Here is a 26,342-nt window from a genome sequence, read left to right as displayed (position 1 = left end):
CTTTCCAGGACAGCAGGTAGAGACACTCATCAGACAAAGCAGCAAATAGGCTAACCAGACAAAACAATAACAACACTCTCTAAGATGGACAGGGTAATGAAGTTAATTAGTCTGAGTTTTGGGACCATTTACCTACTTTGCCTGGCAGCCCAAACTTCCATTGGGCCCTGTCCTTTGGTTGTGTGGTAGGTACTCACCTGCATGTTTGTGGTGGGGATGTGCTTTCTGGTCCTGAGGACTGCTGCCCTGCTGCAGGAAGAGGGCGGCACCCTTCACCATGAAGAAGCTCTCGCTCAGGCTGCAAAAGCACAACAGATGAAGAAAGCAGTTAGAAACTCTGGATCAAGCAACAATTTTGGCAGACTGAGCCACATGGTCACTCACAGTTCAGCACCGTGCAAACTGTTCCAGTTCTGTAACAGAACCCTTACACCTTTTTCAGCCCTATGTTAGAGGGAATGAAGATAAAGAGAGTAGGTAAGTCATATTTGGGACCAGACAGTGTTTAATATATGGCTTCAGGTCAGGAGGCCCAGACAGGCACTGAGATGAGGATAAATCTTGGGTGTTGGCTGCCACTATTTCTGCCGCTAAACCAAATAGGAAAAGTCCAACTGTAAGACAGGTTTGAGAGGGAGCCAGAGCCTCAACCTACAGCAGCTATGAATCAAGCTTTGATCCTGAATGCTTATCTGGCCCTTTTCCCCTGCATGAGCTGCTGCATCCTGATGGGATCTGGCAGGTCTCTTCTGGCCCAGCCAAATGCAAAACAACTTGAATAATTAGCTGCAGTATTTTGTCATGCATTCCTCGGAGCTACACACAGCATTTATATATGTCTCACCTGTCTCGGCTATATGTCAAACCTCTCATTGACTTCCTGAGGAATCTGCAGGTGACAATTAATATAGAATGGTGATGGTGAAAGACAAAGTGGGGCTGAAGCTGTTCTCCATGCCAGCTCCAATGAATCCTTTTCATTGTGCTTTCAGAATGAGTCTCTCTCCAGGCTCATAAATCCACCTGACAGAAGGGCGGAACACATACCCAACGTACCCTGTTTGTGCAGTCTAGCAAACCAGCATGTCATTGGAAAGTACAGGTGTGATGAGAGACAGGAACAAAACAAACACCTAACAGGAAAACTAGACAACACCAAAGCCTAAGTACTGTTAAATGTCTAAACCAGTATTTCAGGTGAGACAATAAATGCCATAGGTTGTGCTGATGACAAAAGTCTGGTTGAAAAGGGGGTTAGCCTAAACATTCAGGGGTCAGATATCTAAGCCCTGTGAGGGTCAAGAACCATCCCTGAGTCAGCCCACCACCCCCCTCCTTCATTGTCTGTCCCTGACTGGACTTCCTGTGTCCAGGCCAGAGGAGGAAGAGGCCTGGCCCAAGCATACAATAACGCCGAAACAACAGGCTCTGCTTTGTGCCGCCGTCACACTAAAATTACCCCCCCCGACCACAGAGACAGCGTTCCACAGTGACAGGCCCATGGGGGTGGCCGGCCGCTAATCACAAGATCCTTTGTTTCACTTTGGCCTTTTGTTTCTCTCCTCTTTTTCCCCTGTTTTTAAAATGTATGGGGCTGTGTGGAGACTCCTGTCAGGGAATGATGAATATGAGGTAGAACTGCAGCTAGCTAAGTCTATAGGAGGAAATGGAGAACCTCCTTCAAACATCATGTCACTCTGTATGTGCAGTTACATTGTGGGAAAGCCACTAGAGATAATCCCCATCAAATAACCATGAACTCTACCTCCATCTAGTTTACCACTTTGAGCTTCAGCATTACCTGTGATATCTCGGCAGGATATCAATCTATTATAGAATTGAAAACATACGGTATTTCTCTCCTACTAGAAAACAAAATAAAAGTTTCATTCCATTTTGTTGGCATCTACACATAGTACATACAACGCTGTATGATCCATTGAAATATGCTGCATGCGTAAACCACAGTGAGAAACCAACCGGAGGATGTGTTGAATGTGAACCGTCCTCTCCTTTCCTGCCATGTAAATCACCAGCATCCATACTCAGACAGTCAAATGAACTAGCTTCTGTTCTGCTCTACTCTGGTGTCTCAAGTCCTCCGGCACCCACCCTGCTATCAGCCTCTCCACTAACACCAGGACTAAAAATATATCTGCTATCACGGCACACAAAGACAACGATAGAGAGGCTTGCCAAATAGCCTCAATGATCCTTTATGATTATAGAGTAGGCCTACCTATTCTTCTGGGAGAGAAAAGAAGACAGGCTCTTCACTCTGAATGAGCAGAATTCATACAAACACAAGTGTATGACTACTTTTAGTATCAGGCTTGTTAAGCGCATTAACTTGATCCCATGATTGCTCTTCAGTTGATCTAGGGAAGTTTCAAGCCAGTAGCTAGGCTATATACATTCCCCACTGTGTGTATTTGAACAGTGAAGCAAAAACATTACATTTGGCTCTATACTCCAGCATTTTGGAATTGAGATTAAATGTTGCATATGAGGCGACAGTACAGAATGTCAACTTTTATTTGATGGTATTTTCAAACATATGTTTTACCGTTTAGAAATTAAAACACTTTATATATCTAGTCCCCCCCACTTGAAGTCATAAGTGTTTGGACAAATGTATTCATTTTTAGAGTATTAAAGTAGTCAAAAGTTTAGTATTTGGTCCCATATTCCTAGCACGCAATGACTACATCAAGTTTGTGACTCTACAAACTCATTGGATCCCTTTGCAGTTTGTTTTGGGTTATGTTTTGCCCAATAAGAACTGGATGGTGAATAATGACTGGAGTCATTTCCTTAATTAATCCTGATAATGTAATGGCACTATTAAAGAAAAACATCTTGAATAATGATGATTGAGAAAGTTAGAGGCTACAACAAAACATGCTAACCTCTCACCATTACCAAGGGGAGGTTATGATCTTTGTCCCTTTTTAACCTTCACACTCATCATCATTCACAATTCATTCATGGTTATTCACAATCATGGTAGCATCCACATTACTGTAGAAGTGTTCAGAAAGATATTCTATTCTTACTTAGAATAAACATGACTCAAATTACACAACCCATTATTCACCATTCACTTCCTATTGGGAAAAACATCATCTGAAACAACCAAAACAAGCTGTAAAAATATCCACGTTTGTAGAGTCACAAGCTTGATGTAGTGGTCATTGTGTCCAAATACATACAGAGGGGAGTGTAACATTTAAGATGGACGGGCAAGTTAGCAGGTATTGTTCAGATTATTTAGGACAGATTGTGTAAGTACACAATAACATCCCAGTAGCCTTCCTCATGCATTTGTACACCACTGAGTTACCAGTCGTACACATCCATACATTCTACACAACTAAGAAGCACTGGATGCACTCCTGTCTTAGAACCACACAGGCACACAGTTCATCTTATAGCATTTCTATTCTTGTAGATCACACAGTACATCTATGAGGGAACGGTTCAGAAGTCCCCACCCACTCCACACAGAAGCACTCTGCTAAACTCACATGCAGCATCTCTCGCTCTGGGTCAGCACGGCGTTCTCAACAAAATAGGGCAGCATCTTTAGCACAGCCTCCTGAGGGGACTCCACCACCAGATGCATTCTGTTGACCGGCCAGAGAGATCTCTAGCCTCTCCCGTCTGCTCTGCAGCCCTTGTCTTTGGATCCAAGAAACAGAGTTGGAGTAAAGTAATGTAAAAAGAAAGATCCAAACCCAAACCTGGGTGACAGACTTACTTAGTCCGGTCTCTTCTGTGAGATGTAGGTAGGCGGCTTGCCTGCTGCTCTGTAGTAGCACTGAGTAAAGCAGTGAAGACAAGCCAAGTCAGAGTGCTCCTGACTAAGAAGACTTGCTGCTGCGCACTGTCTCCACCCGCAGGCAGAGGCTTGTGTTCTTCTGCCTCCCTCACTCGCTCTCACACGATCACAAAATCAAATTCCTCTCTCTCTCTCTCTCTCTCTCTCTCTCTCTCACTCTCACGTACTCTCTTAAAACACTCAGACTATCACACAATCAAACCTCCTCATTTCTCACACACATTCAAACTCACAGACTCAAACGTACACACAAATAAACGGGACACTGTATAGCCAGAAGTGTTACGACTCAAGAGGATTTCAGATGTTGGACTATCTCTTTTCTCAGCATCAATTCTTCCCCAGCCTGAAATCCATCCTTATTTCATCAATTCAATTCTAAGAAGACCACCAAACAATGTGTCTGTCCTAGTTCTCAGCTGCAGAGCAACAGGTTTCCACTTCAGCAGGGGAAAATAAGGTCCTCATCCAGGATCTTATACCGCTGTCCAACAGAAACCTGCTATCAAAGACCTCAGAGAATGGCTTTCTTTCTTCCCTTCTCTGGGACCACCAAAGCTACTTGTTCAATTGCAAAAATAAAAAATATATGTCTTGATCTCCTTAGCTAGCAGGTTGCATGCCACCCAACAAGTCAACTGACTCCAAGCCAGCGCTGCCAGGGAGCTCCTCACGTGGACCAAGCATGGACGGGGAGGGCAGCGAGCCTGGCACACACAGCTCTGCACAAATCCCATTAACCTCAGGGGAGGGACCAACCCATCTCCCTCCTTTAAGACTGGCCACTGCCACCTGTCACTCACTCCCATTCCCATCTGTCCCACACAGTGTTATTGTTAGTCACTCCACACTTGTGTCATATATGGATCAGGGTGGATGTGGGGGTTAGGAAGGGAGAACTTTAGAAAGAGTTGAGTATGTATTAGGCCTATGTTATGGTGTGACTCCTCTTTTCTCCAACACACACGCAGACGCACACATACATACGCACACACTCACTCGTCATTCAACTCATCTGAGAGGATTTTCTGGCATCGACAAAGGCAGGAGCTCTAGGACACAGATAAAAAAAACACCATCTCCTCGTCAACAGGAAGAGCTCTGTGGGCTGCCGAGTGGCACAGCGGTCTAAGGCACTGCATCTCAGTGCTAGAGGTGTCACTACAGACCCTGGTTCAATTCCATGCTGTATCACAACCGGCCGTGATTGGGAGTCCCATGGGGCGGCGCACAATTGGCCCAGCATTGACCGGGTTAGTGTTTGGCCAGGGTAGACCGTCAGTATAAATAAGAATTTGTTCTTAACTGACTTGCCAAGTTAAATAAAGGTTACATTTTTTTTGTTAAATTTAAATACCTAGCCAACAGGCTACTAGCGAGTAAACTGACCTCTAGCCGGAAAACTCCTTCAAAACTCCTGGAAAACTCATGTGATTGATATAGTCAGGAATAGTGAAAGGATTAGCCGAAGGTGGTGCTGTCACCAGCCCAGTGAGGACAGCTTTAGTACAAGGAGAACACAGGCCTAAACCATGTGACTGGGCACCCAGCTAACAATTCTAAGGAGAGAGAACGTATTTGTAACATTAATGTTTGAGTGTCCAGTTATTCATTAGTAAAGGGGAAAAACCTTCTGATAACTTTTTTTTGCATGTTTTGGTGTTACTTAGGAGAACATTCCCTTAATTTCAAGCAGAAAGTGGTTACAATGTTCTCAGAATATACAACATAAATGTTGTAGATGGGTTTTATGGGACGCTGAAAGAACATTCATGTGTCCAGTTCTCTGAGAGTTAGAATATTCCATCAACGTCACATCAAACATACACAGAACATGGTTGCAATGTTCTCAGAATATAACATATTGACGTTATAGACACGTTTCATCAGAACGTTGCAAGAACATTCCTGTGTCCATGTCTTTATTTGTTCCTTTTTTTCCCCCCTGACCCTTTTTATTTTTTTTACTCCACATACAAACTTATACATACGAACAACAACTTACAGACCCAAACAATAACTACATCTGCCTAGGCCCACATGCTCACACCCCCATCCCTAGTGCCTGCATTATTGTTTGCCACTTGGCCTTAAATTGTAATAACTTGTTTTTCCTCGCCGCCCATACTATTTCAATAATAAATAATTAGATTTTTCCATTTTGTTAATGATGGCGGATTGATTGATTTCCAAGATTTTAGTATACAGTGCATTAGGAAAGTATTCAGACCCCTTGACTTTTTCCACACTTTGTTACATGTTACGCCTTATTCTAAAATTGATTAAAAAAAATCTATCTTAAACTACACACAATACCCCATAATGACTAAGCGAAAACAGGTTAAAAAAAAAGAAGCAAATAAATACAACTGAAATATCACATTTACATAAGTATTCATATCCTTTGCTATGAGACTCGAAATTTAACTCAGGTGCATCCTGTTTTCATTGATCATCCTTGAGATGTTTCTACAACTTGATTGGAGTCCACCTGTGGTAAATTCAATTGAACAGGACATGATCTGGAAAGGCACACACCTGTCTATATAGGGTCCCTCATATATAAGGTCACTTTGACAGAGCTCCTCTGTGGAGATGGGAGAACCTTCTAGAAGGACAATCATCTCTGCAGCACTCCATCAAATCAGGCCTTTATGGTAGAGTGGCAAGATTGAAGCCACTCCTCAGTAAAAGGCACATGACAGCCTGGAAATGCTAGGAAATCGCTGTGCAGCGACGCACACTCCACATCCAACCTGACAGAACTTGAGAGGATCTACAGAGAAGAATGGGAGAAAAACTCCCCAAATACAGGTGTGCCAACCTTGTAGCGTCATACCCAAGAAGACTCGAGGCTGTAATCGCTGCCAAAGGTGCTTCAACAAAGTACTGAGTAAAGGGTCTGAATACTTATGTAAATGGAATATTTCAGTTTTTGTATTTTTAATACATTAGCAATAGAAATGGTAAAACCTGTGTTTTTGCTTTGTAATTATGGTATTGCGTGTAGATAGATGAGCGGAGGTAAATATTTTATCCATTTTAGAATAAGGCAGTAACGTAACAACATTTGGAAAAGTCAAGGGGACTGAATACTTTTTATTCAACATTCTGGCTCGTAGAGACCACTGCATCTTTCTTAGGACGACTTCGGTCAGACTGACGATTTATAGAGTAACGATGGTAAAGGTCTGATGTTGAGACAACGTGTATTAACGTGTATTACCTTCAGAAGCATCTCTATACCAGAGTGTTATATATTTTTTAAAGCCTTGTCTCATGTTAACGGAATTCATGCTGTAGGCTAACCCGTTTCCAATAGGCTATCGTAAAGTGTTTTTACCCCCCTTAACCTTTTCCTTGTGGAAATGCTCCCATTATTGTTTGTTAATCGAGGAGAAGGAGAACAACATTTTTGTCAAATGCAAACTCTGCAAAGGCTGCATTGACCTCTTCATCCAGAAACACAAACCTGAAAAAGCCTCTAGAGGTTGTGCACAAAGAAACAAAGCTGGTAGCCAAAGTTCCAGAAATTCAGGGAGGATAAATCTACAGTCGTGGCCAAAGGTTTTGAGAATGACACAAATAGTAATTTTCACAAAGTCTGCTGCCTCAGTTTGTATGATGGCAATTTGCATATACTCCAGAATGTTCCGAAGAGTGATCAGATGAATTGCAATTAATTGCAAAGTTCCTCTTTGCCATGCAAATGAACTGAATCCCCCAAAAAACATGTCCACTGCATTTCAGCCCTGCCACAAAAGGACCAGCTGACAACATGTCAGTGATTCTCTCGTTAACACAGGTGTGAGTGTTGACGAGGACAAGGCTGGAGATCACTCTGTCATGCTGATTGAGTTCGAATAACAGACTGGAAGCTTCAAAAGGAGGGTGGGGCTTGGAATCATTGTTCTTCCTCTGTCAATCATGGTTACCTGCAAGGAAACACGTGCCGTCATCATTGCTTTGCACAAAAGGGGCTTCACAGGCAAGGATATTGCTGCCAGTAAGATTGCACCTAAATCAACCATTTATCGGATCATCAAGAAATTCAAGGAGAGCGGTTCAATTGTTGTGAAGAAGGCTTCAGGGTGCCCAAGAAAGACAAGCAAGCGCCAGGACTGTCTCCTAAAGTTGATTCAGCTGCGGTATCAGGGCACCACCAGTACAGAGCTTGCTCAGGAATGGCAGCAGGCAGGTGTGAGTGCATCTGCACGCACAGTGAGGCGAAGACTTTTGGAGGACAGCCTGGTGTCAAGAAGGGCAGCAAAGAAGCCACTTCTCTCCAGGAAAAACATCAGGGACAGACTGATATTCTGCAAAACGTACAGGGATTGGACTGCTGAGGACTGGAGTAAAGTCATTTTCTCTGATGAATCCCCTTTCCGATTGTTTGGGGCATCCGGAAAAAAGCTTGTCCGGAGAAGACAAGGTGAGTGCTACCATCAGTCCTGTGTCATGCCAACAGTAAAGCATCCTGAGACCATTCATGTGTGGGGTTGCTTCTCAGCCAAGGGAGTGGGCTCACTCACAATTTTGCCTAAGAACACAGCCATGAATAAAGAATGCTACCAACACATCCTCCGAGAGCAACTTCTCCCAACCATCCAGGAACAGTTTGGTGACAAACAATGCCTTTTCCAGCATGATGGAGCACCTTGCCATAAGGCAAAAGTGATAACTAAGTGGCTCAGGGAACAAAACATCGATATTTTGGGTCCATGGCCAGGAAACTCCCCAGACCTTAATCCCATTGAGAACTTGTGGTCAAACAAAAACCCACAAATTCTGACAAACTCCAAGCATTGATAATGCAAGAATGGGCTGCCATCAGTCAGGATGTGGCCCAGAAGTGAATTGACAGCATGCCAGGGCGGATTGCAGAGGTCTTAAAAAAGAAGGGTCAACACTGCAAATATTGACTCTTTGCATCAACTTCATGTAATTGTCAATAAAAGCCTTTGACATGCTTGTAATTGCTTGTAATGCTTGAAATGCTTGTAATTATACTTCAGTATTCCATAGTAACATATGCCAAAAGACACTGAAGCAGCAAACTTTGAGAAAATTAATATTTGTGTCATTCTCAAAACTTTTGGCCACGACTGTATACACACTATGATGCATAAATAATATTTCCAAGTGAAATTTCCATATAAACAAAATGTCTGAAAAATACAATTCAAAATGGCAATATTGACATTAGCATACACTGAGTGTTCAAAACATTAGTAACTCCTGCTGTGGAATGTTGGCCTCTTGTAAAGTCCATGCCCCGACAAATTGAGGCTGTTCTGAGGGCAAAAAGGGGTGCAACTCAATATTAGGAAGGTGATCCTAATGATGTGTACCCTCAGTGTATATTGCTAAGAAAGTGAGAGTAGGGTGACTCCCCTAGCGGATCTCAAACCCAGGCCACCAGCACCAATGACGAACGCCCTAACCACTGTCCCAATAAGGGGTATCTTTACAGCATGTGCTTATTGAGCCATATAGTTAGGTCCTGTCCAGAAGAAACCACAAACCTCTGTAGATACTTGTGTAGATCTGAAACAACTTGATAGGCATAAGCAATATGGTGAATGCACTTTGAAGTCATTCTCAGCTCTGTTAAAAGTACGCTGAAGAAATTGTTTTATTGATCATATTCTGTGTATGTTTGGTTGGAAGTTGATGGAATATTCTATTTACTCACATAAAACTGGACACATGAATGTTCTTGCAACATTCTCATTTAACGTGTCTAGAACATGAATATCTTATGTTCTGAGAACATGGTAACGCTGTTCTTGGTAAATTCCATTTGACATTAAAAGAACGGTCTCTTGGAAACATTCCTTGCACATCATGGGAACATTCCTATGAAAACATTAGTTAATGACCTAATGACACTCTTAAGAGAATGTTCACTAAAGTTGTCAGAACATTTATTTTTTGCTGGGCATTAATACTACTGCAGCCAGATGGGCCTACGATACGTTGGACCGGTCTGAACTGCCAGTAATCATCTCCTCTGAATCACCAGGTATCTGCAAGATGTTTACACTCTGAAGAAGACTCTCCACACAGAGAGGTTGCAGAGGGGGAGTCGCTACATGGCAGGTGGGTTACTCATGGCTCCAGGGCTTGCTGCACACACCAGCACAATGGAAGTAAAGCCTCCTCTCAGGGCTGGCTAGCCGATATTGGCGTTTTCCCGCTGACACCACAGAAGGGGTAGGAGGTAGGGGGGTATGGAAGGGGACAACCTCAACTAGTCAGGTGTCAGTTGGAGGAGATGGATTGTAAGGAAAGGAAACAATGACATCAGCCTGGTCCCTATTAATAGGCAGCACACACACACGCACACAAAAACACCTGAAGTTCAAAATTCGGAGTATCTGTACAACAACCACAGGGCCCCAGCCCACAATCCTAAAGTTCACAAACTAAGTGCCTTGCTGACTTATTTGAATTGCATAAAGCACTCTAGATAAGGGTATTTTCTAAGTAAGCAAACACAGCATGTTGCATCAAGTCAAGACCCGAGTGAAATAACACTTGCCAGACGGGAGTTCTCCTGTATGTGAGATAAAACTGTCTCTCTCATGTTTGTGCAACGATTCAGTAAATGTTCTCCCAGTGAAGACCTCACCTCTCAACCTCAAACACTTGCTCTTGCCTCATTCTGCTACCCTGTTGGTATGTTTGGTGAAATCATTGGTTGGTACAGCGCCGTTGCTACCTGGATGTTACAGTGTTTATGTTGGCCCGCTACACTAAGGCCTGGTCTTGTCATCCTTATCAAGTCCAGCAGGGTGGGAGCAGTGAGTGCTAATACACTCCCACTCCATTGCAACACTGCAGTAGTGGTGCCCTACATCAGTGGTTCTGATTCCCAAAACTTTTTGTTATGACCAACCTAAACCCATTTCAAATATCTTGTACAATGCCTTCAGAAATTATTCATACCCCTTATTCCAAAATTTTTTGTATTACAGCCTGAATTCGAAATAGATTAAATAGTATTTTTCTCACCCATCTACACACAATACCCCATAACGACAAAGTGAAAACATGTTTAGAAATGTTTGCTAATTTATTGAAAATGAAATACAGAAATATATAAAATGTACATAGGTATTACATTTACATAAGAATCACCTTTGGCAGTGATTACAGTTTTGAGTCTTTCTGGCTAAGTTTAGTTTTGCACATCTGGATTGTACAATATTTTCCCAATATTCTATTCAAAATTCTTCAAGCTCTGTCCATTGAGTTGTCAATCTTTGCTACACAACCATTTTCAAGTCTTGCCATAGATTTTCAAGCAGTTGTTAAGTCAAACTGTATCTCAAATCAAATCGTATTTGTCACATGCGCTGAATACAACAGGTGTAGACCTTAGTGAAATGCTTACTTACAAGCCCTTAACAAACAAGGTAGTTTTAAGAAAATGCATTTAAAAAAGTATGCGATAGGAATAACAAATAATTAAAGAGCAGCAATAAATAACAATAGTGGGGCTATATACACAAGGGTTACCGGTACAGAGTCAATCCGCAGGGGTACCGGTGTTGCAGTAGTATGTACATGTAGGTAGAGTTATTAAAGTGACTATGCATAGATAATAACAAAGCAGCAGCAGTGTAAAAGAGGGGAGGGGGGGGTGCAATGCAAATAGTCTAGGTAGCCATTTGATTATATGTTCAGGAGTCTTATGGCTTATACCCTCTGTAGTGTCTTGCGGTCGGAGGCCGAGCAGTTGCCATACCAGGCAGTGATGCAACCCGTCAGGATGCTGGTGCAGCTGTAAAACCGTTTGAGGATCTAAGAACCCATGCTAAATCTTTTCAGTCTCCTGAGGGGGAATAGGTTTTGTCGTGCCCTCTTCACAACTGTCTTGGTGTGCTTGGCCCATGTTAGTTTGTTGGTGATGTGGACACCAAGTTACTTGAAGCTCTCAACCTGCTCCCCTACAGCCCCGTCGATGAGAATGGGGTCGTGCTCAGTCCTCCTTTTCCTGTAGTCCACAATCATCTCCTTTGTCTTGATCGCATTGAGGGAGAGGTTGTTGTCCTTGCACCACACGGTCAGGTCTCTGACCTCCTCCCTACATGCTGTCTCATCGTTGTCGGTGATCAGACCTACCACTGTTATGTCAACAGCAAACTTAATGATGGTTTTGGAGTCGTGCCTAGCCGTGCAGTCATGAGTGAACAGGGAATATAGGAGAGGGACTGAGCACGCACTCCTGAGGGGCCCCAGTGTTGAGGATCAGCGTGGCGGATGTGTTGTTACCTACCTTTACCACCTGGAGGTGGCCCGTCAGGAAGTCCAGGATCCAGTTGCAGAGGGAGGTGTTTAGACCCAGGGTTCTTAGCTTAGTGATGAGCTATGAGGGCACTATGGTGTTGAACACTGAGCTGTAGTCAATGAATAGCATTCTCACATAAGTGTTCCCTTTGTCCAGGTGTGAAAGGGCAGTGTGGAGAGCAATACAGATTGCATCATATGTGGATCTGTTGGGGCGGTACGCAAATTGGAGTGGGTCTAGGATTTCTGGGACAATGGTGTTGATGTGAGCCATGACCAGCCTTTCAAAGCATTTCAAGGCTACAGACGCGAATGCTACGGTCGGTAGTCATTTAGGAAGGTTACCTTAGTGTTCTTTGGCACAGGGACTATGGTGGTCTGCTTGAAACATGTTGGTATTACAGACTCAGACAGGGAGAGGTTGAAAATGTCAGTGAAGACACTTGCCAGTTGGTCAGCGCATGCTCGGAGTGAACGTCCTGGTAATGCGTCTGGCCCTGCGGCCTTGTGAATGTTGCCCTGTTTAAAGGTCTTACTCACATCGGCTGCGGACAGTGTGATCACACAGTTGTCTGGAACAGCTGATGCTCCCATGCATGTTTCAGTGTTACTTGCCTCGAAGCGAGCATAGAAGTTATTTAGCTCGTCTGGTAGGCTCGTGTCACTGGGCAGCTCTCGGCTGTACTTCCCTTTGTAGTCCGCAATAGTTTCCAAGCCCTGCCACATCCGACGAGCGTTGAAGCCGGTGTAGTACGATTTGATCTTAATCCTGTATTGATGCTTTGCCTGTTTGATGCTTCGTCAGCGGGCATAGCGGGATCTCTTATAAGCATCCGGGTTAGAGTTCCACTCCTTGAAAGTGGCAGCTCTACCCTTTAGCTTACATTTACATTTAAGTCATTTAGCAGACGCTCTTATCCAGAGCGACTTACAAATTGGTGGATTCACCTTATGATATCCAGTGGAACAACCACTTTACAATAGTGCATCTAAATCTTTTAACCTCTATGGGCTAGGTGGGACGCTTGCGTCCCACCTACGTAACAGCCACTTGCAGCCTGTGGCGCGATTTTCAAAACCTTAAAAATCCTATTACTTCAATTTCTCAAACATATGACTATTTTACAGCTATTTAAAGACAAGACTCTCGTTAATCTAACCACACTGTCCGATTTCAAAAAGGCTTTACAACGAAAGCAAAACATTAGATTATGTCAGCAGAGTACCAAGCCAGAAATAATCAGACACCCATTTTTCAAGCCAGCATATAATGTCACCAAAACCCAGAAGACAGCTAAATGCAGCACTCACCTTTGATGATCTTCATCAGATGACAACCCTAGGACATTATGTTATACAATACATGCATGTTTTGTTCAATCAAGTTCATATTTATATCAAAAACCAGCTTTTTACATTAGCATGTGACGTTCAGAACTAGCATACCCCCGCAAACTTCCGGGGAATTCGCTAACATTTTACTAAATTACTCACGATAAACGTTCACAAAAAGCATAACAATTATTTAAGAATTATAGATACAGACCTCCTCTATGCACTCGATATGTCCGATTTTAAAATAGCTTTTTGGTGAAAGCACATTTTGCAATATTCTAAGTACATAGCCCAGGCATCACGGGCTCGCTTATTTAGACACCCGGCAAGTTTAGCACTCACCATAATCATATTTACTATTATAAAAGTTTGATTACCTTTTGTTGTCTTCGTCAGAATGCACACCCAGGACTGCTACTTCAATAACAAATGTTGGTTTGGTCCAAAATAATCCATCGTTATATCCGAATAGCGGCGTTTTGTTCGTGCGTTCCAGACACTATCCGAAATGGTAAAGAAGTGTCGCGCGCATGGCGCAATTCGTGACAATAAAATTCTAAATATTCCATTACCGTACTTCGAAGCATGTCAACCGCTGTTTAAAATCAATTTTTACGCTATTTTTCTCGTAGAAAAGCGATAATATTCCGACAGGGAATCTCCTTTTCGGCAAACAGAGGAAAAAATCAAAGGCGGGGGCGGTCGGGTCATGCGCATAAGCCCAGAGTCCCTTGATCGGCCACTTGAGAAAGGCGATAATGTGTTTCAGCCTGGGGCTGGAATGACGACATTCTGTTTTTTCCCGGGCTCTGAGCGCCTATGGACGACGTGGGAAGTGTCACGTTAGAGCAGAGATCCTTAGTAAAAGATAGAGATGGAAAAGAAGTTCAAGAAATGGTCAGACAGGCCACTTCCTGTAAAGGAATCTCTCAGGTTTTGACCTGCCATTTGAGTTCTGTTATTCTCACAGACACCATTCAAACAGTTTTAGAAACTTTAGGGTGTTTTCTATCCATATGTAATAAGTATATGCATATTCTAGTTACTGGGTAGGAGTGGTAACCAGTTTAAATCGGGTATGTTTTTTATCCAGCCGTGTCAATACTGCCCCCTAGCCCTAACAGGTTAAGGGGGGAGGGGGGGGTTAGAAGGATTACTTTATCCTATCCTAGGTATTCCTTAAAGAGGTGGGGTTTCAGGTGTCTCCGGAAGGTGGTGATTGAATGTTGCCTGTAATCCCTGGCTTCTGGTTGGGGTACGTACGTACAGTCACTGTGGGGATGACGTCATCGATGCACTTATTGATGAAGCCAGTGACTGATGTGGTGTACTCCTCAATGCCATAGGAAGAATCACGGAACATATTCCAGTCTGTGCTAGCAAAACAGTCCTGTAGTTTAGCATCTGTTCATCTGACCACTTTTTTATAGACTGAGTCACTGGTGCTTCCTGCTTTAATTTTTGCTCATAAGCAGGAATCAGGAGGATAGAATTATGGTCAGAGTTGCCAAATGGAGGGCGAGGGAGAGCTTTGTACGCGTCTCTGTGTGTGGAGTAAAGGTGGTCTAGAGTTTTTTTCCCTCTGGTTGCACATTTAACATGCTGACAGAAATTAGGTAAAACTGATTTAAGTTTTCCTGCATTAAAGTCCATGGCCACTAGGAGCGCCGCCCCTGGATGAGCTTTTTCCTGTTTGATTATGGCTGTATACGGCTCATTGAGTGGGGTTTTTGTACCAGCTTTGGTCTGTTGTGGTATGTAGACAGCTACGAAAAGTACAGATGAAAACTCTCTATGTAGATAGTGTGGTCTACAGCTTATCATGAGATACTCTACCTCAGGCGAGCAAAACCTTGAGACTTCCTTAGATATCGTGCACCAGCTGTTGTTTACAAATATGCATAGGCCCCCACTCCGTGTCTTTCCAGAGGATGCTATTCTAACCTGCCGATAGAGTGTATAACCCATCAGCTTAATGTTATTCATGTCGTCGTTCAGCCACGACTCAGTGAAACATAAGATATTACAGTTTTTAATGTCCCGTTGGTAGGATATACGTGCTTTCAGTTCATCCCATTTATTTTCCAGCGATTGAATGTTAGCTAACAGTACTGATGGCAAAGGCAGATTAGCCACTCGTCTTTCCACGAAATCTCAGTTTCTTTCTCCAGCGAATGACGGGGAGGAGGGCCAGTTCGGGTGTTTGGAGTATATCCTTCCCGTCTGACTCATTAAAGAAAAATGATTTGTCCAATTCGAGGTGAGTAATTGATGTTCTGATGTCCAGAAGCTCTTTTCGGTCATAAGAGACGGTAGGAGCAACATTACGTACGAAATAAGTTACAAACAATGCGAAAAAACAAAACAAAATAGCACAGTTGGTTAAGAGCCAATAAAACGGCTGCCATCCCCTCCGGCGCCCTCATAATATCAACTCGGCCACTCAGGAAAATTCACTGTCTTCTTGGTAAGCAACTCCAGTGTAGATTTGGCCTTCTGTTTTAGGTTATCGGCCTGCTGAAAGGTGAATTAATCTCCCAGTATCTGGACGAAAGCAGACTGAACCAGGTTTTCCTCTAGGACTTTGCCTGTGCTTAGCTCCATTGTGTTTTGTTTTCATTCTGAAAAACTCCCCCGACCTTAACAATTACAAGCATACCCATAACATGATGTAACCACCACTATGATTGAAAATGTGGAGAGTGGTACTCAGTAATGTGTTGTATTGGATTTGCCCCAAACATAACACTATGTATTCAGGACAAAAAGTGTATTGCTTTGCCACATTATTTGCAGTATTACTTTAGTGCCTTGTTGCAAACAGGATGCATGTCTTGGAATACTTTGATTCTGTACAGGATTCCTTCTTTTCACTCTGTCAATTGGATTAGTATTGTGGACTAAGTTTTTCTCCTATCACAGCCATTAAACTCTGTAATTGTTTTAAAGTCACCATTGGCCTCATGGTGAAATCCCAGAGTAGCTTCAATCCTCTCTAGCAACTGATTTAGGAAGGTACGCCTGTATCTTTCCAGTGACTAGATGTATTGATACACCATCCAAAGTGCAAAAAAAAAACTTCACCATGCTCCAAGGGATATTCAAATGTCAGCTTTTTTTAAATATTTAGTCATTTAGCAGATGCTCTTATCCAGAGCAACTTACAGTAGTGCATACATTTCATACATTTTTCTCCGTACTGGTCCCCCGTGGGAATCGAACCCACAACCCTGGCGTTGCAAACACCATGCTCTACCAACTGAGCCACACGGGACCATCTACCAATAGGTTCCCTTCTTTGCAAGGCATTGGAAAACCTCCCTGGTCTTTGTGGTTGAATCTGTGGTTGAATTTCACTGCTCTACTGAGGGACCTTAAGGATCATTGTATGTGTCAGGTACAGAGATGAGGTAGTCATTCCAAAAACATGTTAAAAGTGAGTCCATGCAACTTATTATGTGACTTCTTAAGCAAATGCTTATTCCTGAACTTCAGGCTTGCCAAAACAATGAATACATGTTGACTCAAGATATTTAAGCTTTCCATTTTTATTAATTGTGAACATTTCTAAAAACATAATTCCACATTATGGGGTATTGTGTGTAGGCCAGTGACACAAAATCTCAACTTAAATTAAGGCTGTAACACAACAAAATGTGGAAAACGTAAAGGGCCGCGAATACTTTCTAAAGGCATTGTAGGAGTTGTGGCCCATCAAAAAGACAACATCATGTTCTAACTACAAAGCCAAGCCCAAGAGGGAATGGCCACAACCCACCGTTTGTTAAAGACTGTGAAACATGGACACTTCAAAGATTCTGTTGGGTCCGTTCTAGGATGCTTCAGACATAGAACCGACACAAAGATGCCAGGAACATAGATGACCAGATGTTTAATGTACAACATGTTCACAAGTCAGGTGGTGGATTGAGTCGTAAAATAAAATATTTCATGTCTCCACCTGCCTAATAAAACTCAATACATTGCATTACCCATTACATAAGCAGAGGGTTCTTTGGCAGTTAAAGACATGCTCCAGTACTTTGGCGTCTAGAAAGTATTTGGGCTGGATGTGTCAATGTGCAGTTCATACATAGTCTATGAGCAGAATTACTTTCTTACCTAAATTAGCCATGAAATCACTAGTTTAAAAGTGACTGTTTTCTGGAAGCCATTTTCCCTACATTTATCCCCATGTGGGCCAGCTCCCTAGCAATTCAAGTTTCAGCCATGGAGCTCCAGTCCCTCACCATTTGTGTGACAGCTAGCAAGATGCACACACAGTAGAGCGAGAATGACGTGTGCACATATCTGCACATTTGTGAGGTGGAACGCAATTTTCGGGAACCACTTTGACTCGTGGGTGCTACTTTCAGAACTACTGGTTAAAAAGTACAGTGCCTTCGGAAAATATTCAGACCCCTTGACTTTTTCCACATTTTGTTTTCATGTTACAGCCTTATTGTATAATTTATTACATCGTTTTTTCCCCCTCATCAAATTTCACGCAACACCCCATAATGACAAAGCAAAAACTGGTTTTTATATGTAAGTATTCAGTATTAATTTACATAAGTATTCAGACCCTTTACTCAGTACTTTGTTGAAGTACTTTGGCAGTGATTCCAGCCTTGGGGGTATGACACTACAAGCTTGGCACACCTGTATTTGGGGAGTTTCTCCCATTCTCTGCAGATCCTCGGGTTGGATGGGGAGCGTTGCTGCACAGCTATTTTCAGGTCTCTCCAGAGATGTTCGATCGGGCTCAAGTCCGGGCTCTGGCTGGGCCACTTAATGACATTGAGACTTGGTTTCATCAGACCAAAGAATCTTGTTTCTCATAGTCAGAGTCTTTAGGTGCCTTTTGGCAAACTCCAAGCAAGCTATCATGTGTATTTTACTGAGGAGTGGCTTCCGTCTGGCCACTCTACCATAAAGGCTTGGTTGGTGGAGTGCTGCAGAGATGGTTGTCCTTCTGAAAGGTCCTCCCATCTCCACAGAGAACCTACAGAGCTCTGTCAGAGTGACCACTGTGTTCTTGGGACCTTCAATGCTGCAGACATTTTTTGGCACCCTTCCCTAGATCTGTGCCTCGACACAATCCTGTCTCGGAGCTCTACGGACTTCGACCTCATGGCTTGGATTTTGCTCTGACATGCACTGTCAACTGTGGGAACTTATATAGACAGGTGTGTGCCTTTCCAAATCATATTTACAACAGGTGGACTCCAATCAAGTTATAGAAACATCTCAAGGATGATCATTGGAAACGGGATGCACCTGAGCTCAATTACGAGTCTCATAGCAAAGGGTGTGAATAAATATGTAAATAAGGTATATCTTAATTAAGAAGAAAGAAAATTATGTGGAAAAATTTCTAAAAACATGTTTTTGTTTTGTCATTATAGGGCATTGTGTGTAATTGCTGAATAATTGTTTTTAATTAATACATTTTAGAATAAGGCTGCAATGTAACAAAATGTGGAAAAAGTCAAGGGGTCTGAATACCTTCTGAAAGCACTGTATACAAAAGTACCAGAGAATATCTTTAAGTTGTGTAATATAGTGTATTATGTCCCATACTGAACCGATGAGACCTGGAGGCAAGACAGGCCTTAACTCATATCTCACCGATGTCATTCCTGAGTATGTGCATCACTTTGAGTGCCAAAATCAAAAATTGCATAACCAGAAGAAAGTATGTTCTCAGAAGAAATTCTATGAGTAGGGTCGTTCCAAGTCATTTCAGCAAGCCATGACACCCACCATCCAAGATATATCTGAAATCATTTCTGTAGTTAGAAACATAAGATTAGTATTCCAACAACATTCTTTGTTGAGATATAATTTAATTTCTGAGAAACTAAGTCAATTGATTGCATCCAAATTGGCCATTTTTATTTATAGGATTCATATAAATATTCAATACATACAGTACAGGGGTTCCCAAATTTTTTGGGCCAACAACCCCATTTTGACATCTGAAAATTCTCGTGACCCCACCACCCATGTGAAAAACATTATGTAATGAACAGCCAATGTTTACTTTTTTATTCGGGGCTATCAAAATAATTTAACAGTACTTCTGATAGTGTTCTCAACTCACAATCACACACTTTTAATGGAGGTAGTCAATTGCAAATTAGTCTGACATAATATATCTTATCTCACCCCCACTAATGAGATGGGTGTGCTTGATGCATGTCACGTCGGACCTTCTCAAAGTTAGGGGGCATCGTCGATAGTGCGCACCACATCTCTGCTGTCACATCCAACCTGGATCGATATTTGGTTTTAATGCAGACGAACGCTCTGAATCCTGCTTCACACAGATATGAGCTGGCGAAGAGTAGCCTACCATGAGTTTTACGGTGCTTTCAAGACAACTGAGAACTCATCAGTGATCTTCAGGTCGTAAAGTCTAGAAAGAGGCCCGAGTTCCTGAGTTGGAATTCCGAGTTGGATGACCGTTCAAAACAATTTTTCCCCAGTCAGAGCTCATTTCTTTCAGAGTTCCCTGTTATTTTGAATGCACTGAAATCAGAGATTTCCGAGTTCCCAGTTGTTTTGAACGCGGCAGTAATGCTCAGAGGAAGACAGGGTATTCACTTTGAGTAAGGAACCAAAACTCCTCCGCAGTGAACCGTGAGTGCGTTGTCTGCAGCATTCGGTCACATGACAGCTCGATCTGCCTGCCCGCCGTACCGTGACAGACAGAGCCCCATCTGTGCAAAAGCCCACTATTCGATCCCATATAGAATCAGTTTTTCGTCAATATAGCCACACAGCACAGTGAACATCCCATATGCCGTTTCATACTCGGGAATAGTGACACAGAACAATATGTCCTCGTGAATAGCATCCCCTGACATGTATAGGGAACAAAAGTCAGTGCATGGGCATCTCAGCCCTCACAGCTAACGTCCATTTGGAGACCATAAGCTGGGGAATTTGAGTCGTTCAGTCAGAATTTCCTCTTGATTGCTAGCAATAGCAGAAATTCTTAGTTCAACAGTGTTATCTGACAAAGGTATTGACGTGAGTTTCTGTGCATCCCCACACATTGTTTTCACCATATCAATTGCGGCAGGTAATATAAAAAAGTCTCTGCAATAGTGCGTGGTTTCATTCCCCCCAAAAAATCTCCGGATTTTGGAAATCTTCCACGACCCCATTTTCATATCAGGCGACCCAACATGGGGTCACGACCCCTAATTTGGAAACCGCTGATATAGTACCTAACATCTAACTTTTTTTCTAACAATGAGTAAAACATGGCAAGAAATGGTTAAAAGCCACCCACGGAACCCCCCCCCACACCCCATGCCAATCCCAACGAGTATGCATTATCAGTTCTCTATGCCTGACAAGCGGTCTCCCTGTGGCTCAGTTGGTAGAGCATGGTGTTTGCAACGCCAGCATGGTGTGTGCAACGCCAGGGTTGGTGGTTCGATTACCAGGGGGCCAGTAAATAAAAAAAATGTAAATACATTTTTTTTTTTTAAATGCATGTAATGAAATGAAATGTATGCATTCACTACTGTAAGTCGCTCTGGATAAGAGCGGCTGCTAAATGACTAAAATGTAAATGTAAATGTATGGAGCTGTGGCGGTCATTACAGACGGTTATTGTCATGCAAAAGTCTGCCAGTCTCACGGTAATTGACTGTTAATTAACATAAACAAGATTAGCATCTCCATGCATACAAGCTGCATTCAACCCGCTGATGGGCGCATTCGGAACATGTACATTTAAAAAGTCTAATAAATCAATTTAATATACGCCATCACAAATCCATTATTTATTTTAGTCAGGTCTAAAGAAACATTATGATATGAATAACATGTATTTTATGAGTTGGCCTACTGTATGTTATCTGGCTATGTTCATTTGGCTTACAAGATATGCTTATAAATCCCATGCCATTATTTTATATTATATGATTTTATAGTAAGAAGAATATAATTGAATAAAATTGAAAGGATATTTTTCCCATTCCGGAGCAAGTGGGCCGTATGAATTCGCTATGTTGAGCGCAAAAGTGAACATTTGAAACAGGTCCTATACGCTAGATTTGGAGTTACTTGTCAACTTTAGTTGGGAATGATACAAACCTTAGAATGTCTTACAAATCAAAACATATATGGGCTGGATGATGGCTATAGGCTATTGATGATTTGTTAAAGTCGAGAAAAAAAAGCTTGCACTCCATTCCTTGCCTCAAGCTGAACAGCTGTTCTCTCAACAAGCGATCATATTTTCACTCATCAGACTATTCTCAATGTAATCTCGTCTTTACTAATTATGTCAAATTAGTTAAGATTTAGAATGGCCCATTATCAAATGGGCAGGAACAGGGGCATGGGGGAAAAAAATGTCACCCATATACACTCAAATAGCGAATGAAGGCAGCGCTTTCCCGCCTGTCCGTTTTTCAATGATACCGGATAGGCAACTTCAGCTGTGAGAAATAAATACAAAACTTATTTCGTTTCACACATCAACCACTTTTGAGGAGCATGCTCTCGCTACGCGACAGGTGATATTCCGCCCAAACCCTGGATGCATGCGCTCCTCAACCCTATTCCTGCAGCTACCCAATGCTTCATTTGAAATCTGTGAAACCCATAGATTAGGGTCATGAATTTATTTAGATTGATTGATTTCCTTATATGAACTCTAACTCAGTCAAATCTTTTAAATTGCTGCGTTTATATTTTTGTTCAGTGTAGTTCCATCTTGCACTCAGTGTTCCGCCTGTTTGATAGTTTCCAGGTCTGAGATGGTTTGTCACTAATGGGGGGTGAGGGCTAATAAACCAGTGGGACAGACAGGAGGCGGAAGCTTCAGAGCAGAATCAGATTGTTCTGCCTCCATGCCCTCATGCAGTAAACAGTAAATCTGGCCAGGTCAAATTGCGTGATACATAACGTGACATTTCTTCCAACCTAATTAATGGCAATGCATTTCTTAGCGGCTATAAATGCTAGGTTACACATTTTCTTCTGATAAATGTCTCCAGTATAAACATTTCCAAGCAAACAAAAACAGGGAGAAGGGAGACTCTGTTCATTTATCTCAGCATGTCTACATACTCTTCGTCAGAATTCAACCAGCCTTCACAAGACCATAACATATGCAAATATGTCCCCTTTTGTGTTTTACACCTCCAGCAGAAGAACTACATTTCTGTGTGCATGATATTCAATTTCACTGGCATTATTCACAGAGTCTAGCCTACCTATCAACTCAAGATGGAACTTTGTATCCATTTACTGATTGTTATAATATACTAGAAAATTCATCTGAGCTACGTAGACTGGTCTTCCCTGGCTGTCTGACCCTGCATGGAGACCTGTCACAATCTGAACCTACTAAGACATGATGAGCATAGTGTTGTGTACTGACTGTTCACCATGACAGTGAAGCCTGTAGAGCCCTTTATACCGTGTCAGTGTGAAAAGTAGGGAATTAGCTGGGGAAACGGACAGATAAAAAACGTTACATTGATATACTGACTAATAAAAAAATCATATTGTGCTGAGAAAACGTCAGAATATCGGTCTTCAATCGTTTGGCAGCTGGTTTCATCGTTTGATTCAGGTATAGTGTGATTGAGGCAAAAATAGTAGCTAAACTTAGTGAGCTAGCCAGCTAGCTAGCATACGATAGCCAACTTTTGGCTAGCTCTGCTAGTTAATGGTACATCATCAAATTTGTACCCCCCTTCTCCAGTGAAAGTTGCACCCCTGTATTATAGGAAAAGACACCATATTCACACGGATTTACAGAAAGTGGGCAGTTCGGATTTTGTCGCTTCAAGCCAAAATACAGTGCATTCAGAGAGTATTCAGACCCCATTTTGTTATACAGCCTTATTCTCAAATGGATTAAATAAAAATGTTCCACATCAATCTACACACAATACCCTATAATGACAAGGCGAAAACAAGTTGACATTATTGCAAATGTATTAAAAATAACAGAAATACCTTATTTACATAAGTATTCAGACCCTTTACTAAGAGAATAAGAGAATCAAAATCGAGCTCAGGTGCATCCTGTTTCCACTGATCATCCCTGAAATGTTTCTACAACTTCAATTCAATTGATTGGACATGATTTGGAAAGGCACACACCTGTCTATATAAGGTCCCACAGTTGACAGCATGTCAGAGCAAAAACCAAGCCATGAGGTCGAAGGAATTATCCGTAGAGCTCAGATACAGGACTGTGTCGATTCACAGATCTGGGGGAGGGAAACCAAAACATTTATGCACCATTGAAGGTCCCCAAGAACACAGTGTCCTCCATCATTCTTAAATGGAAGAAGTGTGTAACCACCAAGACTCTTCCTAGAGCTGGCCGCCCGGCCAAACTGAGCAATAGGGGGAGAAGGACCTTGGTCAGAGAAGTGACCAAGAACCCGATGGTCACTCTGTCAGAGCTTCAGAGTTCCTCTGTGGAGATGGGAGAACATTCCAGAAGGATAACCATCTCTACAGCACTCCACCAATCAGGCCTTTATGGTAGAGTGGCCAGACGGAAGCCACTCCTCACTAAAAGGCACATGACAGCTCGCTTGGAGTTTGCCAAAAGGCACCTAAAGGACTCTCAGACCATGACAAACAAGATTATCTGGTCTGATGAATCTAAGATTGAACTCTTTGGCCTGAATGCCAAGCGTCACATCTGTAGGAAACCAGGCACCGCTCATCACCTGGCCAATACCATTCCTACGGTGAAGCATCGTGTTTGCAGCATCATCCTTTGGGGATGTTTTTCAGCGGCAGGGACTGAGAGACTAGCCAGGATTGAGGGAAAGATGAAAAGAGCAAAGTACAGAGAGATCCTTGATGAAAACCTGCTCCAGAGCACTCAGGACCTCAGACTGGGGTGAAGGTTCACCTTGAACAGGACAATGACACTAAGAACACAGCCAAGACAATGCAGGAGTGGGCTTCGGGACAAGTCTCTGAATGTCCTTGAGTGGCCCAGCCAGAGCCTGGACTTGAACACGATCTAACATCTCTGGAGAGACCTGAAAATAGCTGTGCAGCGAAGCTCCCCATCCAACCTGACTGAACTTGAGAGGATCTGCAAAGAAGAATGGAATAAATACTCCAAAAATACAGGTGTGCCAAGCTTGTAGCATTATATCCAAGAAGATTTGAGGCTGTAGAACTGCAAAACGTCAACAAAGTACTGAGTAAATGGTGATATCAGTTTTTTTATATATATAAATTTGCTAACATTTATAAAAACCTGTTTTTGTTTTGTCATTATGTGAAATTGTGTGTAGATTGATGAGGAAAAATAATTTAATCAATTTTAGAATAAGGCTGTAACGTAACAAAATGTGGAAAAAGTCGAGGGTTCTGAATACTTTCTAAATGCACTGTATATCGTACTTTGACTAAAATGATGACTTATTGACTTAAATTGTCTTTCAGCTTGAAAATGTAGATTTCTACTGGTGTTGGCATTTTAAGGTACAATGCAGCCGTTTTTCTCTCAATATCAAATCATTTCCAGGTAACAGTGAAGTATATTATTGAGATATTTTCAATTAAAATGGTCAAAAAGAAACAAAAATAGCTTCTTAGCAAAGAGAAATTTCTCAAGCAAGAATTTAGCTAGGACTGTCTGGGAGTGGTAGACTGAAAATGAGCAGTTATTGGCAGACGTTTGGAACTCTTTCTTATTGGTATATTAACTAATTCACCTTCTGGTGATGTCACCAGGCAGGCCAAAATTCCAAAACACGCTGAAATTTCAGCTCTTACACTACATTATCATAATTTTCACAATTTCACAGTATTATTCCAACCTCTGTGTGGACATATATATAAAACACAGGTAAATCACGTTATTTACTGCACTGGGCCTTTAAGCACCTGTTGCAACAATGACTAGCAAAAAGGGGAAGGCAATATTTTGTCTAATTGTCTATTAGAGATAGGTGACTACCCTGTATAGACAGACAAAGGTTTCTTAATAATTTGTTACAGTGGTGACCAGAGGTGAAAGTACATTTAATTTCTTACGGGTAGGGACACCCAAGTGCGCGCAATCATTTTTTTTTTTAATACTACAACAATTACAGGGTAGCCTACTCTGGTGACACTGACAAACAGATCAATAAAACCGATGTTGTCTGATACATATAATTGGTCTACGAAAAGGGGAGACACAAATACAATATGACATCCATTTAACCTGGAGGAGGAAATTATTGTCCAAAAACAAACTAAAGTGGCACTGACCCAATGACAAAGACAGTGAATATGCACACTCACCGGGGATATTGACGATGTTCTCCTCTAGTGCCAATATGATAGACTACTGTTCGCTCAATTAAATAAAACATTTTAATAACTGAAAGACAGATTGGGGTATTTTTATTGTAATCTCTTTACATTTTTTTACAATTACGTCATTTAGCAGACGCTCTTATCCAGAGCGACTTACAAATTGGTGCATTCACCTTATGATATCCACTTTACAACAGTTTTTCCCTGATTTTATTTTTAAATATTGCAATATGATTGGCTGGGTCTCTGCTTTTCACCTACAGTCGCTACTCAACAATCATCCATCTATTTGGTATTTGCAACGTGCGCTGCCCAAATTGCAGGCCCTTTCGATTGTAGGCAATGCGATATATATATATTTTTTTTTTTTTAAGTAAGCAGCTAATGAGCCTCTGTGGCCAAATCCTGCTTTCTGGTGTAGTAGCCTATTTTGAATGATTTTATGTATTTCTGAATAGACAGGCAGGAGTAAGCTAATTAGGCTATATAATTTTGGCAATTCAATTCACTTGAGGGAAAACTTAGCGTCCCCTAGCCTTATAGACACGCCGGCTTT

The 26,342-nt window shown here is 42.1% G+C and overlaps 1 protein-coding gene across 4 annotated transcripts in view; it reads right to left on the bottom strand.

The window, feature by feature from the left end:
- Positions 1 to 26,342, bottom strand: part of ssh1a (slingshot protein phosphatase 1a) — a 57,333-nt gene that overhangs the window by 24,573 nt on the left and 6,418 nt on the right. For 2 of the 4 annotated variants that reach the window (XM_014170704.2, XM_045707153.1), the window contains exon 3: positions 198 to 298. In XM_014170704.2, the coding sequence (XP_014026179.2) occupies positions 198 to 298 (101 nt within the window). Of the gene's footprint in view, positions 1 to 197; positions 299 to 3,527; positions 4,456 to 26,342 lie in introns of those variants that run through there. The other 2 variants (XM_014170707.2, XM_014170706.2) reach the window with 2 other exon arrangements.

Source organism: Salmo salar, chromosome ssa24 (assembly GCF_905237065.1).
Source record: "Salmo salar chromosome ssa24, Ssal_v3.1, whole genome shotgun sequence".
NCBI lineage: Eukaryota > Metazoa > Chordata > Actinopteri > Salmoniformes > Salmonidae > Salmo > Salmo salar.
This window is presented reverse-complemented; position numbering and strand designations above follow the sequence as displayed.